This window comes from Manacus vitellinus, unplaced genomic scaffold (genome assembly GCF_001715985.3).
Source record: "Manacus vitellinus isolate BGI_N305 unplaced genomic scaffold, ASM171598v3 scaffold_12_pilon, whole genome shotgun sequence".
NCBI lineage: Eukaryota > Metazoa > Chordata > Aves > Passeriformes > Pipridae > Manacus > Manacus vitellinus.
Genome location: NW_021938949.1, coordinates 10,927,662 through 10,948,343, shown reverse-complemented (window position 1 = coordinate 10,948,343; position 20,682 = coordinate 10,927,662). Strand labels below are relative to the sequence as shown.

General features: G+C 36.5%; 1 protein-coding gene across 1 annotated transcript in view; it reads left to right on the top strand.

Moving 5' to 3' along the window:
* IQCK (IQ motif containing K) overlaps positions 1–20,682 on the top strand; it is a 35,332-nt gene that overhangs the window by 11,345 nt on the left and 3,305 nt on the right. Inside the window, exons 6-7 of the mRNA XM_029957761.1 lie at positions 4,425–4,509; positions 10,310–10,421. Coding sequence (XP_029813621.1) covers positions 4,425–4,509; positions 10,310–10,421 — 197 coding nt within the window. The remainder of the gene's footprint in view (positions 1–4,424; positions 4,510–10,309; positions 10,422–20,682) is intronic.

Sequence of the window (20,682 nt, the reverse complement as noted above, 5' to 3'; positions counted from 1 at the left end):
GCTGTGGCAGAATTCAAGTTAACATAGGAGAAATTTTTTACTTAAAAACTGTGTGTTGAAAAATTGCACAAAGTTTCTGTATGAAATATTTATATTTTTTAATGGTGCTTTATGGAGTTGAAGGTTTCATGGAATAATTCCCGATGCCTTGTTGAAACGTGCCTTAATTTATGTAAAGATTGTCAAAATGGCAATTGAAAATGTCTCAGTGCTTTGTGACATTCTCTGAATGTTGCTTTAGAACACTAAGAGGAGGATATTTTTGCTGCTGTTAGTTTTTCATGTTTTCAGGATATGAAGTTTGATCTGAAGTACACAAACAGAGATGGAAATTTTCCCATTGACATGAGTGGCCTTTGGAATAGGTCCATGTTTAATTTCCTTCAGTCCAGGACCAAGAACACTCTTACAAACTACATAAACATTGGTCCTACAAGACAGAAAACGTGAGGTGACACATTGTGACTTTCAAAACATGTAGTGAGTATGCAAGCACAGGAGAGCTGAGTTTTAGCATTAAAATGGTAAGTCCTCCTCAAGGAGAGACCATACCAAGAGGCAAGAAAGCCACTATAATTTCCAGACAGAGCTTGAGACAAAAGATTCTTGCACTGCTATTTTTTGGCTTGTTCTCACTACTAAGACTTCTTGCTGTGCTTCCTCTAATTCCTCTCACATTCTTGTTGCCAGTCACCTGTTCTGCCTCAGCCTCCTGTCCATTACATGACTCTGCCTCCCCACGGAATGACTTTCTCACATTAGTTCCGCACTGTCTTTTCTTTTTGTCATGTCTTTTCTTCATTATAAATAGATAAGTAAGTATATAAATAGTTTGTATGTGTTAACAGTTGAATGCATATTGTGACTGTGGCCACTTTGATAATACTCTCGAATGGATTTAATATATTTTTTAATTCTTCAATTAGTTATTATCAGTATCGAGGAGCTTTTATTTGGAGAAGGTGATAGAGCAGAAGAGTTCAGATTCCTGATAACTAGCAGGAGTCACACTTTAAAAAGTCTACTCATATGCAATCTCTCTTTAAAAGAGATTAAATTTGGTTATTCCCACATTTACAACCCTTCAAAAATGTACCCTCCATATAATGCACTAAAATGTTTTCTTTTATACTGTAGGGATTTTTTTCTTCGAATACTAATAATCTTGTTCTGGTGAATTTAGATTGCTGCAAAAGCAAACCAGTAATTTCTTTCTGACTGTGGAATAGTTGTATTAATACTGAAAATGTTACAAAGAAAGGTCTCAGTTCACACTCAGTTTGACCTGTGAAAATGCTCCAGGGTATTTTTGTCAAGTGTCTGTGGGGAATATTTCCCTGTAAACCTGTGAGACTCATACAGTGCAAGTGTAATATTTAATTAATATATCTAATTGATTTTAAATACTAGGTCAGATAAATCTGTATTTCAGTGTCTGATTGCTTATGAACAATCTTTTTCCTGCTTTTTGGGTAAATGACCTTAATAGTATTTATAAGCAGAGATTGTTGAGACATTTATTTTGAATCAAAACAATAGTTTTTCATTGTTGCACACTTTTGCAACTCTGGATAGGCGTGTAAGAAGAAAGACTTAATGAAGGCAGGTGTTGCTGTAGTATTGCTAGAACATCTGAGTAAGAATAAGAAATACTGAAAATATAAAAGAGAACTACTTTGACAAAATTCCAGAGCAGTTTTTTTGTTATTCAGACCAGCATGTGAATTTTCGGAGTAGTTCCCAGACCAAAGACTTTCTCAAAACCCCCTTTTTTTAAAGAGTTATGCAGATCACCAGGGTCATTTACTTGCATGTCTAATATTTATCCCAATTCTTTGGCCTGTTCTTTTAGATTACGAATTTTGCAGTGACTCTGTCATTGCCTGTGTTCATACATGATATAAATGTTAAGAACAATAACCATCACAGTCAAACCAAAGGTGAAGTGACTGTGGCTGTTTAATATGGCTGTGACTGTCGTACTGAAACTTAGGAGGCCTGAACCTTTTCCTTAGGGTTGCTTCAGTGTTTCTAGAAATGAGCTTTCTGAAGCAGAGAGAAGCCCTGATCATTCAGTGACTGCCCCTGGATTTCCACTCTCACCTGCACACCATGAGCCCCAGGCACTGATGCTCTCTGTGGCACAGTGGTCCTACAGGCTGTAAGGCTGATAGTTAAATTTCTTTGTCTGTTACTATTAGGGAACAGATTGGAATAAAAAGAACAATTACAAAATCCTGAATTATATATACTGAAAATTTTCTTGATTAAATTTTTTCTTAGATTTCTTGTCATGGAAGGAATCAGGCCTATTTGTATGACAGATTGGGGACTTAGAGACAATTGGGGTTTCTGGGCATTACTGTGTAGAAATACTGACTGTATTCAGTCCATCAATGTGACTGTGAACCCCCAGAGGTTACCTCATACATTTATTTAATGCAAGTCTGTTTTGTATCCTCTGGGTGCCACATTCCACTTGCATAATTTTATATCACATAATCAAGATCTGTACAAGTTTGCTCAGAACGCAAGAAACTTGTTTCTGGAATTTAACTTTCCTCTGGGCAGTGTCTGCTTTATTCAGATTTGGTAAAATAAAATACTTAAGAAAAATAATTTTACCGATGCTCTTTTATGGGTGCAACTTACATTAAACAAGGTGTATGTGTCACAATAGATATTGATATGTTTAATGTGTGGGCTTTTAAGATCATGCATAATCAAAGACTAAATAAGCAGAATATAGTTAGTGTACATTGTACTATCAGCTCTAATCTTCTCAGAGGCATACAGCTGTCTTCTGCCACGAATGACATACTCTCTCTTTTCCTAGTTCACTGCTGAGGGGTAATTGCCTCTGCTCAGATTCTATTTTTATTTGACCCGCAGCCAATTGCGTATTTTCTCTCCGACAAAACTGGACCTGGCATGGCTTCTCTTCTTTAAAGCTGTGCCATTAAAGGATTGATACTTACCAGTGACTGTCATACTGAAAATTAAGTCCTGTTCTTGCTTGATTTTTTATATTGGTTTCTGAATTTCAGTGTTGGATTATAAACTAGACATTTTTATAATTTGAAAATGAAAGGAAAGAAATGCTCGAGTTGCCCTTGCAGGCTAGGAGAAATCTCAAGTTGTTCTTTGGAGATGTACTCATTCTCAGAGAAGTTCAATGGCTTTGATATAACTGCTGTAAAATATGTAGGTCTTCCTGTGATTTTCCCACTCTAAGTTTTGGGTTTCAAAAAGATCAAAAATAGAACAGAGGATGAAAGCCTATCAGGGAAACCAGCACAGTTCAACTTCAGAACTTTAAGTCTGATTATAAGAAGCCGTTAGCTCAGGGAGCCTTGCTTGTCCAGCACTTATGATTTCCCCTGAGCAGGAGAAATACTAATTAACATTCACAGGGCTAAGACTGGTTAGCTTAATGGAGAGACCACTCTTTATTTTTGTCTTATTTCCATTTTTCCAAACAGACCAAGGTTTTATTTCACATTAAAATAAATGTAGGCCAAAACCCAGCTGACATAATGATGAGACCAATTTAGCTGAGTACACAGACTAAAACGGTGCAGCCAGTGTAGCATTAGATAAGAGGTAAGATTGTGCTCTAAGTTGAAATGCTCCTGCAGTGAAGACAAGCCCTAAGAGAAAGATGTCAGAGAGCATAGGAAGCTTACTAGGGCAGAGACTAATATGAATGAAATTAAGTGAAAGGAAAATGTAAGCTGTCAAGCCTATTAGCTTGAGCTGTAATATACTGTAAAATAAATTTCCAAAGGAAATTGCTGCATTTTAACCAGCAAATGTAACACTGCATAAATAAATAGCTGGTCAATTAATGGGCTTTGCAGTATATGTGTCTTTAGAGTATAAATACCATAGATAATGTTCTTGCATGGGCTGCATGTGTCTATAGGTGGTTGCTGCATCAACATTCATAATGTGGGTTTCTACTCAAGGCTGTGTTCAGCCTGTTTCCCATGTAGGGAAATATGTTTATATTCTGTGTATTTAATATAATAAACATTTACATCATAAGTCTGTTAATTGTTGCATGCAGACTAAAACCTCCTCTGCTTCACAAATGGCACGCTCCTTCTCTTGTTCCCCTCCTACTGCCACCTCAAACCTTACCATAATAGTGGGAATTTGAAATCCCTGTAAAAGAATAAGAAAGATTATTGTGCTTGATGTGCCATTTGTATATTTTTGTTTTAAGAAGAAATTATTGCAGTGTATATAACAGTATATTTGTAAAGGAGATATTCTTTGAACATTTTATTTTCAGGGCAATAAGAAATTGTACCTTTCAAGCTCCTAAACAGCATTTATCTTTTTGATAAAATACACTGTTAGGGAAGAAAGTATTTTACATTTATAGGCTGTCTGTTTACAAAAAGATATTTTCTTTTAAGTCCTAGGCCACCAATTCCTCTATCTCTGCTTCTATCAGAAGAAGAAGCAAGCATAATAATTCAGTCCTTCTGGAGAGGTTATCGGGTAAGAGTAATCTATAATTATTTTGCTTGATGTTGAAAACTGTAGGACTGTGAAGGCTCCAGGGAAAATCCTTACATAAATTTTAAGTAGGGGATACTATAAATAGCTGCTGAGACCCCTATGGTTCATTGGCTTTGGATGTTGCTCTGCCTTATGCCTAGTGACTACAGTTTTTTCACAGGCATTTATGCTGATGTAATCTCAGTGTTTTCCTCAACAACAGAAAATCCACAGAAATTGGATTTTCAAAAGTACGATTCACAGTGAACCATTTTCTCTTTTAAATTTAAAGTTGCTCTGGCTAGTTGCTAAAGGATGGAATCTTATTTTGCTTCATGCAGGGATATGTGAGTGAGTGAGGGTAGAGATGCACATGGAGGATTGGTGAGGTCTGTATGTTCTGTCTGAGCATACAGGAACAAAAAAATGAGACCAAGAATGAGACAGGAGATCTAGGAGAGGCATGAAGGCTTTTATTCCAGGAAAGGGAAAACAAAATGGTGAGCAGATGTTGTAAGACACACTAGTAATACAACACTAATGCAATCCCCAGTTTAAGGGGGGAAAGCAAGGAGCATAAAATAAATACAAAGAAAATTGTCCGATATTATTATTTTGGAGGGTAACAGCCATGCTAACCCTAGGATGCTAAATGAATTATTTTGACAATCCTGAACAAATTCTGTGAATTTTTTTTTTAAAAAAGCTTCATGCCTTGGAAAGAAATGCACTTGAAATTCAGGTGACTTTGGTGATGAAGAAATGTCTTTGCTTCCTTTGTCAAAATTTAACCTTCTAAATAGCCCCCAGATATAGCAGCAATTTTGTTGTGATGGACAGTGAGACATTTCTGGATGTCAGGTGTTCTTTAAATAACAGTTAGTATAAAACACTCTCTGGTAAGTTCTTTTTTACTGTTTTTAACAAGCACAAATATATAAGTGGCTCCTATAATGTGCTGTGCAGCCAAAGACGATGAAATACCCCAAAATGGTCTTGACTGATTGATTTTTGCGGCGCTTTCTGTTGTTCGTTTTCCTTTGTTTTTCTTTTTTAAACAGAGATGGCATTGACACTAACATTAATTAGGCCAGACAGTATCCCTGCAGGCATCCTTACAGAGGAGTATTGCAAAGGCAACCATTATCCAATAACAGTCATGTTTGCTGAACAGTGCAAGGTTGCTCAGATACTTTGTGCTTCTATAAAAGCTTGTGAAGGGCACGATTCTCCCTTGCTGTACAGATTAACTTCAGAATTTTCACACTAGTATCATTCTAAACCAGTTCCCAGAAATGAGAGAGAAACCCTAGCTGTAAAAGGTAGGGGACATAAAAAATAACTCAGACTATAAAATTAGCTGTTAATGTTTTTCTTATTCGAGATGAAAGAAATCAGGCTTTTAAAAATCAAAAATTAAAGTCAGAATGTGAAATAAAAATCATTAATAACAAGTTCCTACACAGGGCAATGTGTTGTCCTTGGACTTTCAAATTAAGAGAACACTAAGCTTAAATGGGATTTCATTGCATTAATGATAAAGTATGTTATGAAAATTTACCAAAGAATTCAGATTATTTACTTTTAAAATAGATAGCTCTGTCAGCTAACACTGATTTAGTGTGGTAATAAATGAACACTTACAAATAATGCCCTTTTGCATTCTATGGATATTATTGTGTCAATATTTGAAAAACTTTTCTGATGTTTTTCATTAAACCTTGTTTTATAATTCAGAGAATTTAGAACTTTTAAACACTGTTATTGAAACAAAAATGTACACGGTGTGTTAATATTGAATAATTAAACACAAGCACACATAGATACTTTACATGGCTCTGTGCCAAAGAGAGTGCACTTCATCACTGGTTTTCTAAGACATGTCTTCTATGGACTCAGACCACCTCTGAGGTATTTTGTTAACCGTACTGATTTAGGCAGTAGAGTTTGTCTAGTTATAAAACTGACTGAGCATCATGTCTTCTCATGATACTTCACTTGTTTCTGCCACATCTAGTTGTCTGAGTGTGCCAGTATCAAAAACATGTAGCAAAAAATGCAACAATGGATCAGGGGTTTTTTATGTAAAGGTAAAATAAAACTATAGGTACAGAATATTGAGAACTTTTCCATAATAAACCGTGATCAAAGCAGTACATTCATCATTATCTGCAGCACATTTCAGAAAAACACTTGTTTTGGTAGTAATAATTGATGGCTGCCATCAACAAAGTGCTTGCTACAATCCTTCATGCAAAGACATTGATGGGTACTCTGAAAATTATTTCAAGTTCAGTCAAGAACTAAATTCCAGAACAAAAAGCAGTGGGAGCTACAACTGCTGAGTTTTGTAAGGAGATCACAGAAAGGAAGATGTCATCTTGAGTGGGCTCTTTGAGGGCAAGGAGGAGCACTCAGAGAAGACTTGAGACAGCTCTGTCATCAGAATTCTTTCTCTTCACTTTCCATCATTCTTTTTTATTGAGGTTCCATTCATCTGTCACGGGCCAAGGCAGTATTTAGATAGGTATCAATTTTCCAGGCACTTTCCCAGTAAAAGATGATATATTCCTTCACCCCTCTACTGCAGAATCTTTGCTTAGTGCCATTTTTTAATAGGGTCTTTTTAAACTTTACAATTTGCAGAACTATTGGACTGAGGGGATTTTTCATTAAAACAATTTCCTCTGATGTCTCTGGGTGAAGTTTTGGTATTTTCCTTCTGCTGTTGTGCAACGTGTTCTCACTTAGCATTGAAAGAAGTTTATTTTGACTAAATCTTGTATATTTTTCTTAGAGTTGAAATTGGACAGCATTATGTAAATATTCAGCGCTATTTTATGAGTGTTGTTTGAGCAAAAGTTAAACCTGCTTCAGTTTTGATTTGTCTCTTGCAAAGTGCAGTCCTGCTTTTGCTATCACAACTTTTATTACTTTCCAGCAAGTTGTGGCTCCTCGGAAAGGCTCAATCCCAGAAGGTCACACGAATATTCCCTGTTATTTACAGCAAGTGTAGATTCAACTCAAGTGACCTGGGTGGGAGTGAACTCTCACTTCAAAGCTCAGACCCCTCCAGGGCTGCAGGCGTGGTTGGGCTGCAGGAGGGACACCAGACTCTGCACTGTTTATTTGCCTGGAGATTTTGCTGCTGAGTCATGGCTTTTCCATCATGGTGGAACTGCACTCTGGTTACAAAACAGACTGCTTTCTGAGGAATTATCACAACTATGCTAAACTCTAATCTATTAAGCATATCTGGAACATTTTGATGTATTTTGTTACATTCCTGTTACCTGTTTTACTGCAGATGGCATATCTGTGTTTTGTTTGGGGGTTTTTTTCTTTTTTTTTATTTACTTTTTAGAAAAGACACTTTGTTCTGGGAGCTCATTTTCACTGCTTGGATTTAGTGTTGGACTTTGAAGTATTTGAGTCTATATGACTATGCCTTCATCTCAGAACACTGTATTTCACTATGTTTCACTGCACTTTCACTGTTTTATTTGTCTAGGGAGAGTATACAGAATATACTCCATTTGCCATTTATCTTTTAACTGGTAAGAGTTATTGTCTTCATTTGCAGTATACAGAGACCACTGTGGCCCTGGCATGGGACAAAATACAGGTCACACAGCTGAAGTTGTAGAAGGGACACATTTTTTCAGAAATTCTATAGGTATAGAGGTAGTAATTTCTCTAATTTCCTGCCTCTTCCATTGCTGTCATTTATATGCTTGAATCCCAATAAGCATTCCCTGAACCCCTACATGTGCAGATAAACTGACTCCATGTAATGGGGAATTATTTGGCTTATAAAACATAAATGACAACCTAAAAGAAAAAATGTCTTTTGCAAACCTGAAGTATCCTTATATTTTATTTTTGTAAATAGTACTTGATGAATTCAACAGAAAATGATCTTATTTTTTTGTATAGCTGAAAAGAAGATCACTAATAACTGTAACTTCCTTCATTTTTAAAAGTTCGTACCAACCTTGTAAGAAATTCTTATTACTTTTATAGAAGATTTTACAGAACTATATCAGTATAATGGGATGTTATTAGAGGCCTAAGAGGTATCTGATGTCGAGTCACTGAGTAAAAGTCTTGGCTGTCTTTATTGATCGAGTCACCTTGTATTGTATTTCTGCTCTGCCAGTGCACTGTCTGAAATATAACAAGTTATCTTCTCCTGAGTGGATTGAAGAGTGCTATGGGAGTTCAGCTACTGTCTATTGCACTCTTAGCTGCACCACAAAGGAGAAATTCTGGGTAGAAAGAATACTTTTGATAAATAATTTATATTGTTTTCTTTAAGGTTTGGGTTTTTTTATAACCAGTGGGAAACGGAAGTCCTGCTCTTTTGCTCTGTATGTGTCTTAGTAAAGTGAGAGAAAAGCAGAGTGTAATGGAGAAGAGTACTAGAGTTCAAATCACAGAGCAAACTCACTACTATATCATGTAAGAATAAAATAAACTGAAATTTATTTAGAGATTTTCTAGAGAACTAAGTAGTCATCTTCCTGCAAGAAAAAGGTGTCCAGGAGAAATTGAGGTTATTGCTACTTGTTTCTACCATGTTATTCAACTTCAGCCCAAATTACCAGGACATTAAGTCATAGAATCATAGAGTGCTTTGGGTTGGAAGGGACCTTAGAGATCATCTAGTTCCAAACCCCTACCATGGGCAGGGACACCTTCCACCTGACCCATGGTCAGAGCCCCATCCAACTTGGCCTTGAACACCTCCAGGAATGGGGCATCCACAGCTTCTCTAAACATAGTCCTAAAGCATAATGACATTTTTTATATGTAATATTTAGGGAAAAAAAACCCAACCTAAACCAGAAACTGCATTTTAGAAATAATTCTACTACCATTTCAATATGACTCTAAGGGAATAGTCTCTAAGGTAATACTGGCATGTCCCCTTCCTACTGTTGTTCAGAAGGACAGTATCTGGTGCACTGGAGGTAGTAATTGTGTGAATGCCAAGGTAGGCAATGGGCAACCCACTGCTAATTAATCAAATCCTGCTTACAACAAGTTTAAGTAGCAGAGTGGTAGAAGTTGGTGATGCAGAGCTGGCTGGCTTTTATGTTAGAAAGAACTACACCAGTACAAAAACAATACTAGAAAAATTCAACTTAAATCTAAATGGAATCAAGGCCTATGACTATTGTAATTTTTTTGTAGAAGCAGAATTATGGCCTTCATGGGGTGATTGACTGACAAAGAATAGATATCACATAATGCAGTCCAATTACTTTAAATAACAGATTAATGACTCTCCTGTTTGTGAAAATTGTATGGCTGGGATTGCCAGTCAGCCTATTTGCAGCTGATGGCAGGTGTGAATCAGTTTGCTGGAATAAATTCCCTTCTGTATGACCCTTCATGCTCCTCTTGTGCTCTATTATGTTGGTCACTGGGTTGGTTTTATAGTGTTGTGGTTTTCTAAAGGCACTAATACCCTTCAGCATAATGCCTGAAATTTTAATTAACTCAAAGAATAAGCGTCTCACTGCAATCACATTTCTCAGGAGTCCTTGGTAATCAAAGTGATCCCCTAATTGGCATATTTATGTTTTCAATGGGGTTTGTCAATGATGTGTTTTTTATTTCTCTGTAAGTTGAAAACTGTAAACCTCTGGGATTTTTCTTTTACCTCGGGCCCAGCAAATAGGATGGCTCTCATGTATTTGTCCAGCCACAGCCCCATGAAAAAAAATTGTATCATCATCTTGGGTAACATGTAGGTATATAATTTTAGTTGTATTTTCTGTTTTCCCTTTCACAGGTCCGGTGTGACAGTGAAATACAAGAGCTACGTCAGTGGCAAAAGAAGTGGAGAGAGGAGAAACACATTAATAAAGTAGTGAAACAATTCTGGACTAAGCAGGAAACCAAAGGTAAGTGAATTAAATTGTGTGTGTGGGTTTTTTGGGTTTTAGGGGTTGTTTGTTTGTTTGTTTAGGGTTTTTTTACATTGTGTTAAATTTTTATACTTTGAGTTGTGCTAAAAAACAGGCCACAGTAGGACGCTAATCCCGAGTGAGAAGGTGAAGTCTGGTGGAAATGCCTGGCTGTTCCTTTATAGTCATTATTTACTCTGTCTTAGTTGCCTGGATAGTTGCTGAAAGTGGCAATGAAAAATACAGTACAGGGCCAAAACTCAGTAATTTCAGAAGACTGACAATTTGCTGGCACAGTATTTCATAGGGCAGGATTAGACCTCTACCAGGTGGGTCATAGTACAGTTTTTCCAAACTGTGGGATTTCTCTCTGGTAAATGTTTTATTGGCATTTTCCTGTAGTTATTTATAGCAGAACTTGGCCTGTACAGTTCTAAAAAAATAAACCCAAATAACCCAATAAATTGCCAAGGGAAATGAAGCTGGATTGCTTTAAGAACCAACACTGTAATTTGTTTCTTTTTTTGCCCTGTTTGTGGACAAGGCTTTACTGACAGGGCCAAAGTTCTATTCACTTAGGCACAGAGGTTTAATTATGATTATTCACCCAGCCTCTTTGTCTACTAACTCAGGAAAATTTATAAGTTCCTCAACCTGTCTACATTTTAGCAGCCTCTGTGGGCTGGACTCAGCCCTGATACACGTGGGGAAGTGAACTCCACACCCACAGCTGGAAGTGAGAAGGGGTCGTTCAGCTGTGGCTGTGTTGAAAAGAGGGGAAATCATGTTGTACCAGCACCACTGTGTGCCCTTCAGTTTGGTGACTCTGTCCCAGATGTGTTCTCAGCTGGCCAATCTTTGCCCTGACCTACGGGAGAGTGATTTTTAATTTGGTGGTAGCAGGGTTACAGTTACAAGGGCTGCGTAGATTTTGCAAGCATTTATTTATATTTATATTGCAGTTTTAATCTACAAAAGATCAGGTTTTATTTACCAATCCATGAAATTTCCTAAGGGATATTTTATAGCTGAATTTAATTCATTCTGAAGAACAAAATCATACATCACAACAGGGGAAAACTGCGTTGATATGTGTGTATATATGAGGTGTATATAAGGGAAGTAGAATTCTTGGCTTTAATAGCTTAGACCTAGAAGATTAAATCATATAGTAACTAGTAACAGTGTACAAAAATGATGAAAAAATGAAATCAATGAGACATAAGTTGTCTTCCAGCAGACTTGACTAATATGTAATGAAAACTTGGGCAGAGCAACCAAAGTTTTCTTCAAGTGGGATTTCATAGCCTATCTACTATGGTTTATTATGACTTTACTTTGGAAAAAAAATGTAGGCATCTTTTCCTTTAAAAGAAAACATAGATATATCTGGTTTTGATCATCTGAAAACAGTGGATTCAAATGTACTATGATCAAATTATTCTCATTATAGATTTAAAACATAAAAGCTTAATTCTTTCCTTTGTAGTACATTTTCAGTTCCGTCAGTGTTAATTGTTGGAAAATTGCATTCCTGGAGGTGATAACAGAAGATGGCCTACCAGGCTTGCTAATTAATTTTAAATTATTGCAATTTAGTGTTTGTGGTTTAGACTTTCTGTTTCTAATTTGTTAGTATTTTTATCATCTCATCAAGGCATGTTTTTTCACACATTTCATTGTCCATGATACCAGTAAGAGTTACAAATGCACATTTCCCACATCTAAGAAACAAACCTATATATTCACAACACACCACAATGAAAAAGGATGAATATGATATTAGATGATATGATGACAATCACAGTTTCAGTCTTCATACATGTAAAATCTTAAAGGTGAAAATTACAAGTGCATTTTCAGAGCACAAGATAAAACCATTTTCAAAATGCTGCCTAAGAAAAGTAGGGCCTAAGGGTGGACTGTGTCATTTGGCAGTTGAATTGATTAAAAAAATTCCTGTGAATAAAGAAATTTAATCTTTCCATAAACTGTACTTAAGTTGTTTTGGAGAACTGTAGTGATAAGATTTCCTTTGCCTTCCTTGCCAGTTGTTTCAAAAGGAAAATCTTCTTTAATCACTCTCATAGAGCTTTCTTGTCATCAAATCAATTATTTCAGACTCTAGGACACACAGCTGTTTAACCACTTCAAAGTTGCAAAATTGCCCCTTTTCAATTTTTTCTTAAACCACTGTAAGTTTATATTGCTTATAAACATTAGCTTTCAATATTATCACTTTGTTTCTGTGATTCTTTAACTGAGCTCTGCTAAGTTAATTTAAGAGTATCCATACATAAAATAGCCTTGGGGCCCAGACAGATGGCCATTTGGAAACAGCTGTACTAGTTTGAGAAGTTACTGTCCAGGGGTTTTCATTATCAATCTCAGCTGTGATGCCATAATTAATTTTGTTAGTGCTCCAGCTGCTCTTATTTCTGCTGTTATTGTCCTACTGTTCATTAATGCTGTTAAACCCTATTTCATTATGAAGTCAGCAAGGTTAGTTTAACTGCTTTCACCAGTGACTCAGTCTTACCCAGCTGACTGCACTGAAGAGGATTGTGAGCACTCATACAATAATGAATAGCATAACACAACTACTTCTTAACCTTGTCTTTCTAAGCATTTGGTTTAACTGAATTAATTAATTAGGTTAATTCAATTAATCCCCTTTAATTAAACGACTGAGCTCTTTGCATCAAGCAGACAAAGCATTTATTGTTACTAAAAACTCAGATGTCACAAATAAAGCATTAACATTCATGATCAAAAGAAAAAGAATAACACTTTTAAATAGATACGGCATTTTATTATGAAGTTAACCACATTAAGAAAAATAATGAAGTATCTCTTAAATTTCTCTCTCACTAAGCCTGTTTATTAGATGCTGTAAACAGTGTTGAATCTAACTGTAGGGGATGAATGGTGAGTTGCCAAATAGCTTTTAGAAAATGATGACTCGAGCAGTAATGTGATTCTATTGACACTACTAGAAAGATCAGCATACCTTCCATGGAAATATCAGCCAAAGACTCGGTTAATGTGAGCTAACAGGCAGAGTCTGCTTTGTTGTGGCTTTCAGCACAATGCAATGTGTACCTTATTTCAAGGGTATGTTCTAGGCAAAGACATACAGCTTTATGAAAGTGTGTTTGTATGTTGACCAGTGTGACAGTTAAAAAAGATAATAATAAGAAGTTAGAAATGTAAACTAATTGTAATTAACAAATCCAAAGGCATTCTTAATTTATTTTTCTGGTTTCAGAAAGTGTGCTGAAACATGTTCATTAATTTTGAAGCAAAGAGTTAAGTTTTCATTAGAACATAACCAGAATGAAACACTTCTGGAGGGTTTTTTTCAGGTAAAGACCAAAAGTCTCATTTTTAGGGGGCAGCTAAGGTGATCCAGTAACTTCCCCATTAAAAAGGCAGCCCTTGGCCAAGGCTTCTGCCATCCTCTCCTTTTCTTGGCACTTCCCCTCCTGGCTTCACGGTGAGTTGGTTCAGCTGGCTGATCTGACAGAGCTCCTCAGTTCTGCTCCGCTGCCCCTCGGCGTGGCTTTGTGCTGGATCAGCCTGATAAACTGACCTGCCCCGGAATGGCACAATCCTCACATCCAACAAAGGGAAATGGTGCCACAGTAACTGAGGGAAGGAAAGCTGCCCGTTTGTGATGGCCACTCACTTTTAGATCAGCTAATCTGTGCTGGGCCTGCTGTGTCATGTGAAACCATCCCCACCCGGTGTGTCTGCGTGGGGTGGGAGGCTGGGGTATAATGTAGCCTCACATAAGCCACTGATCTCCCCCTGCTTCAAAGCATTTTCATTTTTTTTCCTTTGTAATTCTTTATTCTTCTTTTGCTCTCTCTCTTATACTCTTTATTATTACTTTTGAAAAGTGCTCTGGGATAGAAAGTGTGAAAACTGCATGAAAATTACTTTATACATTAATAGCACCTTGCAGGACCGTTGACCTCTTTTAATGCACATGCTGGCAAAATTTCTTTTTGAGTGCAAAGAAGAAAGTGTGTTTCTTTCAGCATATATCCAAGATCATAAAGCTACAGCATTCTTGGCTGACATTTTGTTTGCTATACTGCTCCACTGCTGCAACGTTACATTCCACAAAATTATCTATATTTAAAGTATGATAGTCCTTACTCTGAACAATTTCTACAATTTCTACGTTCAGACTGAAAATGTAGAAAGAAACATAGCATTTAAGACTTAGTTTAGTGGCTCACAGCTTTAGACTTGTAGGGAGACAGATTATTTTCTGCAATATAGCACAGCTGATGGGATACATTTGTTTAAGAATATTTTACAGAATTCCAGAAAAAATATTACCTTCTAGAGAAAATACAGCTAATCAAAAACCATCCTCCAGAGGATGTGAGTGAATAGCAGATGACCTGGGGTTTGGTTTTTTTAATTCTGATTTGTTGAAATTACCTTAATGTAAATATATTTAAATAAGTGATTTAATAACCTGTTTGTTATTTAAGATATGTTTGGCAGGATGTGACAGTGCAAGGCCTGCCTCAGTCTTCATGAGGCTGATGTTCTACCATGAGCTTGTCAGTTTAGGAGAACTTCTTTTCCCACTATGCATTTATCTGAGACTGTGCACATCAGTGTTGTCAGTATCTGCATCCTAAAACATCCATTTGAAACTGGACATAATTCGCTGCATCTGCTAGTTTTCTCACTGATATCCCACAGAGCTCCAACCATATTTTTGCTTTCATTTCCAAGAAGAAATAGGCCTTTGCTTTTGGGTGAACAACCTGGTGAATCTGATTTGTGCCTCCACAAACCCCATCTGGTCGTGGTTCTGAGCAGCGTGTTATATAGATGCAGTACTGATGAGACATCACTGGAAAGCAAAAATATCTCTCCTACAATGAAAGGAATTTGAAAAATATTGGAACTTTTTCATGAAAATATCTAAATCTTCACTGATCACTTATGTGAACAAACCACTCTACTGACCCTGTTACAGTGGTTCCTTCTCTGCTGGTGTGCTGTTAGCAAGAGCACTGATTCCATTATACAACTGGTACTTTCAGCTATTTTATGTCCTAAAGGGTTTCTTTTCTTCTTTTTCTTTTTCTTATCTGCATAAAATTTGTAAAATTTTAGTTTTAAAAAGCAGTGTTCTTAGGGAAAATAGTAAAAGAAATAAATGTTCCTGGTTTTATGGCAAAATCAATTGTGACCCTATTAGTTGGCAGTTCTTACAGATCAACCACAGCCTGGGCTTTGCAAGGCACTTGGGTAACAGTGAATGCACAGTGTGTGGAAAATCTAGTTAAATCAAAATAAGACATAAAGTAATCTTCACAGCAGGTGAGGGGGTTGATTTTCAGATGCAAGGGGGAATATTCTTCTACATTCCATTCAATTTCAAGCTGTATTTTTCCTTCAGCAGTAGAAGCTATTACTTACCTATCTGGAGAGATTTTAAAAATACTCCTTTCATAGAAATAATATTTTCCTTTGGGAAGATGCAACCAGCAATACTCTAATGAAGGTGATCTGTTACTGGAAAATCCTTAAAATATGAATGAGATTTCAGATGCAGGGGAGAACAGGCTGCATATTTCCCACTAGAGCAGGAACAGATCTATAGTGTCAAGAAGCAAGGAAATGCAGTCACTCGCTCATACAGCTGTGATTGTCTCCACTTGAATGATGAGGAAGGATTTGAAAGCTTAATATCAAGTTAAGTTGAACAGGGAAAGTCTAGTCTACATATTTTTGAAGGATGGCTGTATGTAATTGTATCACATCAAAGCAAAATTAATTGAGGAAGGGAAAAATGTTACATTCAGAACCCAGAAAAAAAATGGTTACACTGTGAAACTTCTTTGAATTAATTCCATAAACATATAAATATATTAGTATAGTCATGTGCTCTAATGGATCCTTATTAATGGGGCCATAAATGAAGTTACAATCACGTGTATGTTTGCAGGACTGAGTCATTTCCCAAGGAAAATATTGAAAAAGGAATATATATAAATGGGAAAACTTACACTAGGCTTAAAAAAATATTTAAAATGTATTGTAGGTAATAATGTTGGATTAGGAAAACACATAGTCTGAATAGCTAATGGATTTCTTACAGACTGCATCTCTGTGCTTTATTTAGGAAAATTCAGCTCAGTAAAATGTAAGGAATTCATCAGCTTTATGTGAGAGTTCCTTTTTTCCCCCTCCACTTTCACCATGGGTGGTTGAAATATTTTAGGAATATTTAAAATGAAATAATTTGTTTCTAATTTCATCTGCCCTTCTTTTACTACAGCTGTAATTTTTTAATTAATCTCATTATGAAACTCTTGCAAGTGGTAACCTCCTCATATTTTATTGTTTTACACTTTTAATCTGCTATATTATGTAACATACACATATATGTTAAGATCCTACATGTTGAAGGTACAAATTGGTTTCAAACTGAGCTGTATAAACAGGTTTAAAGTGGAAGGCTACTTGCTGTCAGCAGGACACTGCACTTAAAAGAATTTGACTCTGCTTTTTTTTTTTTTTAACATTACTGTACTTACAGGTATTTGTTTCTTTCTGAAAGCAAAAGTGCTTCAGTCCAAATGGTTTAAAATGGCTGCATATATGTGATTGCTTTTGATTTAAAAGCACATGGAAAAAGTTTCAGTTACGCAGAAGACCTTAAAATTTCTTTTTGTTTAAAAGAAAATAAAAAGAAAATCCAAGAACAAAGCAGTTCCGAAGGCTGAGTATGTGGTGGTTTTCATCAAGCCTAATTCAAGATGCTTGAGATGTTTTTGAAAGTTCAGTCTTGGCACTAACAGCTGAGAATGTAGTGATAAAAGTCATAAGACTCATGATGCAGAATCCAATTTATTGGTCCACACCCTGGACTCAGACGTCTTTGAAAATTTATAAAGATTACAGTAACATTTAATTTCTGTAACTATGTTGAGAATGTTTGAAAAAATAAAAAGGAAAGATGATCATTTAGATAAACTACAACACGTGATCCTCTGGTCTGTGCTTACCCAGGCACAGCAGTGGATCTGGAGCACAAGTCAGAACTAATCCTCCAGCACCAAAGCTGTATTTTCACCCATCACTCTGCAGCTGTTAATAATGATTTGTAACGGAAAAAAAGACAATTGCAATTTGGCAATTTTTCTGTGATCATATAAACATCATTTTTTTTGTTTTGTTTTGTTGTTGCTTTTTTGTTTTTTTTTTTTTTTTTTAAGGAGAGGAGAAATCTTTTATGGGTTCTGCAATCTTCTTGGGTTTGTTTTTCCGTGTTTAACCTTTTTCTAGTTAATAGCAAAAAACGTGGGAGCATTTTTATTGAAAATTCTATTGGTGTCTTTTGCTAGCCATTCAAGCCCAAAAATTCTATTTATAACTATGGGATGCCTTAAAAACCTGGAGAAAAGACTGTCACCAGTTAAAAAATAAAGCCTCCAAGTAGTCCTGCAGCAAAACTAGACTCGAGACTCTTAGTTAAAAATAAAAGGGAGAGGAGGTAGGGCAGGGAAAGAAAGACCACGAGCTGTTAATTAGGAGTTTTAAAATATGATTCAGAGAATAACAAAGAAGTGGGTGACAGATTGCAGAACACACGAGCTATTTGCCCCAGACTTCCCTTTAAACCCACACTGTGGTATTGGTCACTTGGAGGTCTTTTCTGATATGACAGTCTGGTTTTTTACCTGATAAGTTGTTTTAGTCTGTGCAAGAGTTTAAATTGGGTAGTTTTACAGGACCTATCACATTTTGCAAGCAGAAATCATGTCTGCTTGCATCCATTGAAAGAACCCTGCATTAATCAGATACTCTGGAGATGCACTGGTTGCCTTCATTCTGGATTTTTCTCTCAGTCCAGGGTTGTCTTCCATAAACTGTTGTGTTTCTGTGGCTGTCTCTTCATGCATCTCAGGTGACTGAATTATTTGGAGGACACTTGGATAATCAATTGGAAGCAACAGTCTCCAGTATATCCAATTCTCTGTAGTTCTTTCCTAACTCAGATGTTCATAGTCTAACGCTTGTATGTTCCCATATTTCTTTTCTTGAATTGTCTAAATGCCATTCAGATACATTCAAATTAATTATGCACTGCATAAACAAATTCTGATAGAGATCTTTCAGCCCTCTTTTTCCATATCCATCACTGGATGTTGGTGTTTGGGAGTCTCCTGTATGTCAGCTCTTGCTTCCTTAATCTGATCCTAAGTGAATTAAAAAATGCCCTGAAATTTTTAGTTCTCTACAGTCATGAAGACAAGACTAAGCATTTTACAAACTCTGCTCCTGGTTTGAGAATTAGGTTTCTCCCATCACATTTATACATCCATTTTGCAGAAGCCTCTTCTGCTTAGTGATCCTCTGACAGTTCCATTTCAGATTCATGAGTTGCAGGAGTGTCTATGGGCATTATTTCCATTTTATTATTAGTTTGTTTGTTTAGTAGATATTTATTCAGTACACCATTTTCCTATTACTAGTGACTGAATATTTCCTGAAGCAAAAGGTTTCACTAGTAGTTGTGTACAGGCAGACTTCCAATAGTAAGAGGCTAAAATTATAAACACTTTATAAAAAACTGTGCCTTTAAAAGTCAGGTCTTATTTCAGAAAGATTGCTGGTGGCTCCAATTTCATGTTCAGGCTTCTTTGGCATTTCATTGGGAGGCTAGGGCGAAACTCCTTTCTATATATATATTTTACTCTAAGCCCCTGCTAATAAGTTATTCCAATAGATTTTCTTTAATGGATTTTCATCTTCTTATAGTCCGAGTCTATAGTATTTTTCATTACTCTGTTCAGCTGTTTAAATTACTAAATGTAATTCTTAAGAGTTTCATGAAGAAGCACACTCTGTAATGAGTTCTCTACAAACCTTTCACAAGCTGCTGTCTCAAGCCAGTTCTGTTATACAGTAGTGTATAAAGTAGGTCATAGTTTTTTCACAGTTATGCTGAAACAACCAAGTGTCAAAACAGAACACCAGACCTGTACATTAAGATGAGGGGAAATAGCGCCTATTATCCAAAATAGATGGTAAAGATGTTTGAGCTTAATGCATATATAAATAGGACAAAGGCCAATCCTCAGGCAGCTAATAGGAGTTCTGCAGATTTTTGAATATTCCACTCCCAGGAGCAAACGAACAGTAAATCCAGATACATTCCAGTGCTTCCTTTAGCCATCATCTGTGCCTCAACACTGCAACACATACCTGATAAACTATGTCAAATGAGCTGCACTCCCAAGGAACGTGGCAGACCAAGTCATAGATGACCTTATTGTAGTAGGAGCAGCAAGTCAAAAATAACAGTTAACAGTTGTGCTACTCAGGAGCAACCCCCACCTCGTTTCCAAGGAAATTAAGCACAGTCCCCACTAGTGCTTATTATTGTAGTGGTGGCTAAAGTGTCCTATGATTCCTATGATTTAGAACATGCATGTGACTAAAGGATACTTTAATCAGGTTTGTTCACTATTAAGGTAAGAGTAATGAGTAAGGAGTCTGAAAACTACAGTAAGGAGCAAGGAGACTGACATAGTGCCAACAAAATCATATGACCTATACAGGTAGAAACCCTAATACTAGAAATAAGTGAGATGTGAGATTTTTTTTTTTTTGTAACAACACTTAAGGGCCTCAGTTCCTCTATGTCTTAGGACTGGAAACAGGAGCTAATGTTTTAAAACCATATGAAATACTGTGATCATGCTGCCAATGAGCATGATTGTGTTACTTCTACTTAAATCTAATGTTACACCTCATTAAACCAGTGATTATGTATTCTCTGTAGATAATTTTCACACATTCAGTTACACAAATATCTTGGGATTTAAGGTGTTTGTCATTTTCCTGGGAGCTGAATCCAGCCTCCTGTGAGAATGGTTTCCTTGGCATTGCCCTGAGTCTGGCAGCAACTGCACAGTTGCAATCCTGTGACATCCCTGGGAGTTTGTTCTGCCCAGTTATGCCCATACGCCTTTTCCCAGCATGCTGGAAATCTCAGGGAGGAAAAAGAAATGTTCTCCTTTGCAGTAGAATCAGAGTTCTGCAATGGTAGGGATTTGCCAGCATAACTGCACACAGTGACTAGGGACATAAAACCATAATGTGGGAATGATGCTGCTAAAGTTTGACTTTTATTACTTCTTTAAATGCAACTGAAAATAGAAATGGGTCTTCATCTTGCTCTGTTGAAGGAATGACAGGACTTCTAAGACTGAAA